This window comes from Amblyomma mixtum, chromosome 10 (genome assembly GCF_055824585.1).
Source record: "Amblyomma mixtum isolate Tamu chromosome 10, ASM5582458v1, whole genome shotgun sequence".
In the NCBI taxonomy this organism is placed as follows: Eukaryota; Metazoa; Arthropoda; class Arachnida; order Ixodida; family Ixodidae; genus Amblyomma; species Amblyomma mixtum.
Genome location: NC_143021.1, coordinates 150076354 through 150085927, shown reverse-complemented (window position 1 = coordinate 150085927; position 9574 = coordinate 150076354). Strand labels below are relative to the sequence as shown.

General features: G+C 51.9%; 1 protein-coding gene across 1 annotated transcript; it reads right to left on the bottom strand.

Annotated features, from left to right (window-relative positions):
- Positions 1 to 558: 558 nt before the first annotated feature.
- LOC149327345 (kunitz-type serine protease inhibitor 6-like) lies at positions 559 to 8858 on the bottom strand. Its single transcript, XM_089564851.1, has 4 exons — positions 8844 to 8858; positions 3084 to 3240; positions 2212 to 2430; positions 559 to 630 (listed from the first exon to the last, which is right to left on the bottom strand). The coding sequence occupies exons 1-4, from the start codon at positions 8856 to 8858 to the stop codon at positions 617 to 619; spliced, it is 405 nt and encodes a 134-aa protein (XP_089420977.1). The 3' UTR covers positions 559 to 616.
- Between the last annotated feature and the right edge of the window lie 716 nt (positions 8859 to 9574).

The following is a 9574-nucleotide window of genomic DNA, read 5'->3' as shown; positions in this document are numbered from 1 at the left end:
GTTTACTTTCAACTGTCGACTTCAGCGTGCGTCACACAGAAGAGCGGAGCTTGCCTTGGGCCTTTCACAAATGGCCTGTGCACTTCTTTCATTTTCCTGACAACAACAGTTCAAAAAATTCAAAGATTGGCGAATGAAAATGCGCTTTACAGTTGGTTTGCTTTTGTCGGATTGCAGTCCATTCAGTGCTTCTTGTTTGTGGTTTGGCCCTCTTTCTATATCCTACGTGCGAATACCTACCCTCATGTTTTTTTTTTTATGATCGATTCGGTATACTGGATGCTTTTGCTTTCTATGCACTTGAAATGTCGGCATGTACGTATCAGACAAGCTACAACGGGCAGGCGTAGCCTGATTTCATAACTGCCTTTCTCAATGGAGACATCATTCAGGACACAAAAAAAGTCGATAGGGAGGCGGAATGTTTACTTAATCATTATTAATACTGAAAGCCTTCTTTAGCTTCATACAGGGGTTAGTCACTTCACGTACACAGATAAACAACATTGCAGTTTGCAACCGGTTTATTTTAATCGTTTATGGATGTGGCTTCGATTTTTATTGAACATCTTGCCTTGGGTTTTTTCTGCAGGTTCCAGGTTGATCACGAAGTACATCAGCCAGATCCGCCTGCATACAGAGCAATCCTTGATCAGAGCAAAACACAAGCGGCGCTGTCATAATAAAAAATGTTCTCGCGCGCTTTAAAGTTATGCAGCGGCAGGGGCGTGTCGCATAAAGTCATGCGGACGATGTGCACGGGAAGAGGAGTGCTGTAGCACTTGGGCAGTCGCTTGTTCGCCTGAAGCACAGCCAATAAGTCGGGCTGTTTTTTTTTATCATGGAAATTCCTGCCCCTGTTTTGCTGCCGGAAGGGTGGCCAGGACAGCCTGCTGCTTGAGGCTGTGAAACATGTTTCAAGAATGTTCATGCTTCACGACACCCTAAGGTTTTGAAGCAAAGCGTTTAAAAAACGCATACGCGCTCTAATGTTCACTTGAATTTTGTGTGCCGCAGGTATCCTTAGCTTCCGGCGTGACTTTCGCTGGTAACACGTGAATGTTGTTTTCATGGTTGCAGTTTAAATTGGCGAACGAAGAGACTCCGGCGGTCTTGAAACATGGCGCGGGATCATTAATCGATTGTTCTGTTAGCTGTAGGATATGATTCGTGTAGTGCAGTAAATATTCTGGCCAGCGGCCAGGGGATTTAATGAAGAAAATATTTATTTCTTAGACGCATGTGGCGGTTAAAGGTGGACTGAAGAGGAATCTGAACTAGTATTTTTAACGCTGGAACTCGATCTACACGTTCCGAGCGCTTTTAGAAACTTCTAATTCGAGCGTCATGCACGAAGCGATATATGCAAAATGCATTTCGAGCGATATGAACGAAGTGGTTAGCCTCGTTTACCGGGAACTGAATACAGGCCTCCCTGCGTTTCTCCTAACGCCTCAGCCTGTGTAGCAGTCGTGGCTTCCACTGAACATTGGCTGGCACGCATACATGGTTAAACAAGAACTGCTCTTGCCAGGGTGACGCAAGGGCTGGTCACAGCAGCTGTATATGCCGGAAAAAGCCCAAGGGTCGTATATATAAGGGTCATCAAGCCGATTCGATGTCTCTTCTTTTTATTTCCCCGCCCTTGCTCATTGGCTAAAATGGCGCCGCGCACCGTACGTGTTCGCTCCTGGTTAGCGACTGAAGCCCTGGTCGTGGCGTCTCTCAAAGCAGCGGTGAAGGGTGGGAAATTTAAACACGGAATCGATTCGGGAAGGAATCGTTATGTTAGACCAGCCAAACTGTCCTTCATTTAGCTTGATCTTATCTAGTCATTTGGGTAGCAACCATGCTGAAAATAAACATGGCATTCTATCAACTTCTATCGTGATGGGTGTGTGCCTCCTCGCCAGTTGCGCTTGGTGTGGCGCCGTGTGCCGCACTGTCTGCAGTAGTGAGTAAATTTACAGGGAACAAACTTTTGGTATAAAACTGCCACTCTTTTTGTTACCTTTTCACTAAATATAAGGCTTACTTCTGGACATATTGGGCCAAGAGAAAAAGTACTAAGAAAACCGATTGCTTGTCACGCATAAATATGGAGTAATTAATCAACCAATGCTCCAGATTTTTTAGTCCGCTCTCATATATCTCACGTCTGCGCATTTGCTGGGGCGTGTCGTGCAAATAACTGCACGTAGAAACACTCACGCATGCAGGCCTTCCGGCACTCCCACTCGGTGTCGTATCGGTTGGCGTTTCCACCGCATCCTCCGTAGACGAAGGGCTTGCAGACGCCTTCGGCCACGTCGAAGTACCAGCGCTCAAAGTGCGCCCTGCACATTCCGCTCACTGGGGGAGGCCTGCAGCCCTCTTCGAAGTTCACGCTGCTGTGCACATTTCGGACTCGGAACTCAGCCTCGGCTGTAGCTGCGGGATGTGAAGGAGAACGTTAGTTTTATTTTACAGCGTTAGGTAGTGGTGCCAGAGTGCAAAATTTGCTCTGGTAAGGTGTCACGCATGAGGACGCCATCACAACTGACATACTAGAAAACAGCCAACAAATGGACGCCACGTAGAAAGAAACACACACACAACGCTGACTAACAACTGAGCTTTTATTCCAGCGAACGAGCACATATATAGTGAATTGAAAAAGAAAAAGCAAAAAGAAAAAGTTATCATAGTTATAATCATCGTCAGCAGCAGCGGCCTTACCACGTCCCCGGCACGAGAGCGGCTCCTACCACATCTTTGCAACGAATCCTGTCCTGTGCTAGCAACGGCCACCTTATCCCAGTAGACTTCTTAATCCGATCTCTCCACCTGAATGACGCCTACTCTCGGACACAGTATAAAACTGTGCCCACCTTCAAACAGCAGTCGTTGGCAGCAATCCGCAACAGCGGTCTAGTTAAGCTGTTTTGCCAGCACATGACGGACGACAAGAAACAAAGGGATACATGTTTTCGTTACAAAATACACGAATGCAGCAAAGGTGCAGTATGAGCCCCACTTTATCGACTCAGTATAGCGCTAAACCACTGGGCTACAGCGCGAAGCATGCTCGCATGCGGACGTACTGGTTTCTAGCCCTACATCTTCAGATGGGCTCGCTCTGCTGCGAAGGTGCCAATTTTCTACAACTTTCCAGCTTGTCACGGCAAGGACGTCGCTAACCACTGAAAAGCCTGTCGTGCCGGCGCCCACATTTCGCTGGCGGGCCTGTCTAAACCAGCGCTGCGCGCCCGCCGGCGCTCAAAGCAGGCCCAGACTTTCTCGGACAAGTCGCGGCATGCAGCGTGACTCATCCCGCCGCCGCGGCGCCGACACGGACCCTTCCTCCTCTCCTCCTCCCCGTCGGTGCGAACTCCTCCGACGCTCGCCGGCTCTCGACCATTGGTCTAATTTGAACGGTGGCCAGTGATTGGAGGATTTGAACGGCTGGCTGCCGTAACCGTTACCAGCGGCTATAAAAACGGAGCCGCGCTGAACCCGAGCAGCAGACGGGCAGCAGAAGAGCCATCACGCCGGAGCTACGCTCGCCGCCGGGGCCGCTCTTGTTCTTTGTGCTAGCCCGTGGTGCTCTTGGCCCTTGTATCATGTAAAAGCCCTTGTACATACTGTACATAAAGTTCATTTGACTCACCGTCGCCTCGATCGTTTCCTGGCTCGGACTCCCAGTCCCAACAGTGGTGGCAGCGGTGGGATGCCTCAGTCCCAACAGTGGTGGCAGCGGTGGGATGCCCCAGTCCCAACAGTGGATGGCAGCTGCGGGATGGACCGGCGTCAGCTACCTCGGCGCGGTGAGTGCCTGATGTTTTCCCCTCAATTCGCCAGACTGCTCTAGCGCAGGTGATTGTAGTTTAGAGTAGGGCTGTGTATTGCACTGGAGAGAGCTTTGCTGTTTCGAGCCAAGTCGGAGCGCTTTGAAACGAAAGCTGGTGCAGAGGGAGTAAACGAGGCGTTTTGGAAAGAATTACTTGCGCGTGTCATACTAGTAGCGCTATGGTAGTGAACGGCAAGGGAATTCTAAGAAAAGGGCACACTACAAGAGGCTATTGTGCGCGATGGAGAACTTCAAAGTGAAGGAACTCATCGAAATTTGTGAAGAGTTGGGCATTGATTTGGGGCCCGCAAAACGAAAGCATGCGATTCTTGAGATCATGCGAAAAGAGAATGTAACGGCTGAGGAAGCCAATGAGGCCTGGGAAGAGATCACAGAACGCCGTGAGCGCGAGGAGGCCGAAAGACGCCGTGAGCGCGAGGAGGCCGAAAAACGCCGTGAGCGCGAGGAGGCAGAAAAACAGAGGCAGCTTCAGAATAAACGACGTGCTCGCGCTAAGAAACTGATGGACCTGGAGTTTGAAGCACACGAGATCTTTTATGAGAGAGATAGAACATTGTTCGCTCTACGTAAGACCAACGGTCATCAGCTGAGAGACAGGCTGCAGCCCTTCGTGATCGCCGAAGATATGGCGAAATATCTTGCGGAGTTCGAGCGCGTCTGCGAGAGAAAGCGCGTTGAGCGGAATGGTTGGGCACAGAAGTTGGTAGCCCTGCTTTCCAGCGAAGCGTATGACGTTGTCAAGCGCCTGTTGGACGACGGCTTGGCGGACTACGATGAGCTGAAAAGCTTCTTACTGGCGAGATATAACGTGTAACCGCTGGACCTTCGCCAAAGGTACCTGCAAGAGAATAGCACCCCATCGTTTAACGATTTTCCGTACCAGTTTAAAGCCGACGTTTTAGAGTGGCTCGAAAATGCTGAAGGGTCGGAAGATCGTGACGCAGAGGTAGAGTGCGTAGCTGTAGAGCAGAGCTGCCAGTGCGGCACAGAGGAAGGTAGTCCGTACGTGGCAGATGTAACTGCTGCTATAACATTGGGAATTGCCCCGCATTCGCCAACTGAGAAAACCTCTACACCATCGGATAAGGTAGTCACAGCATCGGACGATGCACTAACAGAGGTCTCGCCCATTGAGATTGTGGCGGAGTTACCGGAAAGCGAATCTCCTAGCGTGCCGAAAGCAGGAGAAGTTGCCGAACAGGGCAGAGAGGACGTCCGTCTGGACATTAGTGAAAACACTTGCGCCGACGCAAGCGAAGTAGATGAGGACGGCACACCGTGTTGTTCAGCGCGTTCGGCAGAGATGCAGAAACCCGAAACTTACGATCAACGGAAGCAGGCGCATGGAGAGTTTGCGGACGCTGAGTTGTGCGTTAGTGTCTCTGGCGAGGAATGCAAAACGAGTCCCGTGCTTTCGCACTGCTCTGAGCTTTGCGACATTCCAGAAAGCAGCTGCAGTAGCGGGAACACCGCGACTGAGTGCACAGCCGACCCTCAACCGAAATTGGCTGAAACGCGTCAGAAGCATGACGAGAGCTGCATGCCAGCACTCATGTCAGGAGAAAACACTAGTTCATCAGCGCCTGAAGAAGCTAAGGTGCTGGACGACAGTGGAGAACAGAACGTTCCAGACAACATAGCGGCGGTAGACGTCAACCCGTCCGAGAAAGATGAGGCCGAATGCGCACTCAGAGACGCTCAGAAGGAAGAACGCAGTTTGGAGAAGGCTAGTAAAGGCGCCATAGATAGACGTGAGCCAGGTAGTGCAGGTGAATTGGCTGACAATCAAAGTGATGTTGTCAGAGAGCAGAAACCTAGGCGACGGAAGCAAAATGTGCTTCCACAGGCGAAAATGAAAGGAAAGCTTACGATAGAAAGCTGCAACCGGAAGAAAAGGAACCGCCAGTTCCGAAAAGAGAGCTATCACCACAAGGTGATAGACAAGCAGTGCTGCCGCCGAAAGGACAGTAAAGGCAAGCTCAAGAGAGAGAGCTGCCACCGAAAGACGATGAAAGGTAGGCAAAAGAAAGAGTGGTGCCGCCGAAAGATGAAAGGCAGGCAGAAGACAGACGGGCGCCGCCGAAAAGAGAGAAAGGGCAAACGCGCGAAAACGGGTTTCCACCATCGGAAGCGCCAGCGTCGCCGGCAAAATGACTTCAGTAAAGTCAGTCACGTTGTCAGCCCTGAAACTAGCGTCAGAACCCGAGCTAAAGAAATGTGCGAGGCATTACTATCGCGCAAAGCGAAGCGCATAAGTGTGTCGGGGCGCCTAGGTCTGGGCAGTAGAATAAACTGCAAAAACAAATCGTGCAAACATTCGCGCGGAAAAGTGCACCAAGGCACCAAACCGAGATTCAAGAGAGCGCTGCCCGGGAGGCGAAAAATTAAGGAGCGGGACAAGTGTGAATCTTGCCGCCAGCACAGAGAGAGCGAGACGCGCAAAGGCACGTGCTCTCATGCGGGCTCCCGCTTTCCGCTGCATTCACGGGAGAAACCGCGCTCCCACAGAGAGCGGCACGCGCGCGGAAGGAAAGCGCGTGTACGGCTCAAAGAGCGAAAGATTGTACGAGGCCGCAGTGACAGGGGCAAGAAAATTGCCAAGAAGAAACCGTCTAAGCGCTCAGCCAAGCACAGTTATCGCGATAGAAAGCCGCGATTCGAAATGACGCCACTTAGTAGGCGTAAAATCAAAAGGCCGTGTAGAGGCGAACTACACACCGAGCGGAAAGGCAAACGGGTGCGCGAGAAAGTCAAGACTCGTGCAAGGTCTGACTTGCCCCCACGAACAGAGAGAAAGAAAGAACGGTCCTATCGGAAGCGTTGCGCACTCGCTATGGGACGTCGCGACTGGCGCGCGAAGCGCAAAGAAAGGGACAAGTTGCCAGTCTATGAAAGCGAATCGTTCTCGTACTGTAGCTCCCGTAGAAACTGGAAAGACAAGTACAGAGAGAAAGAAAAGCGCGTATACCGCGAAAGAGGCAGAGACATTAGCTACCGCGGTAGTAGAGAGAGAAGGAAAAGCGCGTCTACCGCGAAAGAGGCAGAGTCACTAGTTTCCGCTGTAGCGGGTGTCGTTTACCGTCCGGTAGAAGCGAGGAAAACGCGAACGTAGACGCACTAAGCCGTGTGTTCTAAGCAAGACTGCCTTCGCCTCCTCGTGACCTACATTTTGTCTCTTCGCGAACCGCTGTTAAGTTCGCTCGTCGTAGATCGGGAAAAAAAAATGATATCCTCATTTGTGGCCTCAGCTGTGTGTTCTTCTGGCCGAGTGATCTCAAGAGAGCGAATTTATTTTGCATTCATTCTATTCCGTGCTACGTGTTTGACACTTTGTTTGAGTTTATTACTTTAGAGTTCTTGTATCCCACATGTGTCTCTTGTAGAAGAGGGAACAAAAAGGGGACAGAAATATAGCCAGCAGAGTTTCTTGACCTTTAAGTCTGGTGTATTGACGGGTGACAGACGGCACTTGCTCGTGTTGGGTGTGGCCTGTTGTCGGTCGGTTCTTGGCAACATGCAGAACGATCAACGACCGATGCTGAGAAGCAAGCTCTTCCGAAGGACCGAGCGAAGCTGATCCAGTCACCTGGGCGACTAAGCTGCGGAGCAGTGATCCTGTCCTGACGAGTGGGACCCGTTCTCGGAAAGGAGCCTGGAGCTACCTGCGGCTGAACACCGGACGAGAACTTGGAGGAGCCTGGCGTACGAGCGCGCCCCGCATCCGAGCCACGCGGAAGTAGCTCGTCTTCGTGGCGCATTGTCTGGCGGCGGTGGTGCTGTCGTGCCGGCGCCCACATTTCGCTGGCGGGCCTGTCTAAACCAGCGCTGCGCGCCCGCCGGCGCTCAAAGCAGGCCCAGACTTTCTCGGACAAGTCGCGGCATGCAGCGTGACTCATCCCGCCGCCGCGGCGCCGACATGGACCCTTCCTCCTCTCCTCCTCCCCGTCGGTGCGAACTCCTCCGACGCTCGCCGGCTCTCGACCATTGGTCTAATTTGAACGGTGGCCAGTGATTGGAGGATTTGAACGGCTGGCTGCCGTAACCGTTACCAGCGGCTATAAAAACGGAGCCGCGCTGAACCCGAGCAGCAGACGGGCAGCAGAAGAGCCATCACGCCGGAGCTACGCTCGCCGCCGGGGCCGCTCTTCTTCTTTGTGCTAGCCCGTGGTGCTCTTGGCCCTTGTATCATGTAAAAGCCCTTGTACATACTGTACATAAAGTTCATTTGACTCACCGTCGCCTCGATCGTTTCCTGGCTCGGACTCCCAGTCCCAACAAGCCCCAGCCTTTGCTCTATTGAAGGCGCTCAAATGAAGTGGTTTTAGGTGTACATTCCTAAAATAATAGTGCTTTTGGTACCTAAAAGGACTCTAAATTTTTGTCGTTTCCATAGACGTGCATTGTTTAAAACTAAAATGGCTCTTAAACGTTAGGAGTGGTTTCGGGAAGCGTCTGCCTTTATTGGTTTGGTTTACGGGGATTAACGTCCCAAAGCGACTAAGGCTATGAGAGACGCCGTAGTGGAGGGCTCCGGAAATTTTGACCACCTGGGGTTCTTTATCGTGCACTGACATCGCACAGTACACGGGCCTCTAGAATTTCTTCTCCAAAGAAATTCAACCGCCGCGGCCAGGATCGAACCCGCGTCTTTCGGGTCAGCAGCCGAGCACCATAACCACTGAGCCACCGCGGCGGCTCCTCTGCCTTTATTGTGTGTGGGCTTCCGTCATCATCATCTAGACTACGCCCACAGCAGGGTAAAAGCCTTTCCCATGTCTTTCCATTTAACCCTGCCCTTAGGCAGCTGCGGCCACCATATCCCCGCAACAATGTTGAACTGATCGGCCCACCTAACGTCCTACCGCCTCCTGCTACGCTTAGAACCTCAATACTCTGGGAAAGCCAGTCCGTTACTTGGGCAATCAGTTATATGAAAAAAATGCCACTTTCTCAATTCAGTTCTCAATTGGCCGCAAGGATCAGCAGCGCTTACTAGGAGCTCTACCATATTGCTGATTTTAGTACCCTCAGGGCTGAGGGCATTTGAGAGTGGAGTGGGTTACAGTACCGAAGGTGGACCACAAAAAGAAGAGCAGTAAATATTGCTACGGGTCGACTCAGAGAAGATGAGGCAGACGAAGTGAGAGGGCGCTTGGCGCGTGCTCGGGCTCTGAATCCTGTGCAGTGGCCTGTGTCTTGGCGTCCGGTGCGCCCTGTGCTTATGTTGTGTTCAGTGTGAGTGCACCAGTGTTCTGCGCGGTGTGACCGCCTCCTGCCACGTAACATCTTGGTGGAGGTGAGGACTTTCCCCTTCCTCTCGTTCTGACCTATTTCATCACGGAGCTTCGCAGTGGTCGCTACACCGGGACCGCTACAATGACGCAGCCCGGCGACTCGCCAAGTCCCACTGCCACTACATTCATGGTCATGGCTCATCCCCGTGACCCCGTTATCTTCTCCGGTGCCTCAACTGAAAACGTCGACAGATGGATCTTGATGTATGAACGCGTCAGCGCCCATAACAGGTGGGACCCCACCGTCATGCTGGCCAACGTCATTTTCTATTTGTCTGGCACAGCGAGGCAATGGTACGAAACCCATGAGGACGAATTAACGAGTTGGGACACCTTTAAAGAAAAGCTTCGCGCTCTCTTCGGACCTCCAGATGCTTCGAAGCTCGCAGCCCAAAAACATCTTGACTCGCGTGCTCAGTCCACCAGTGAA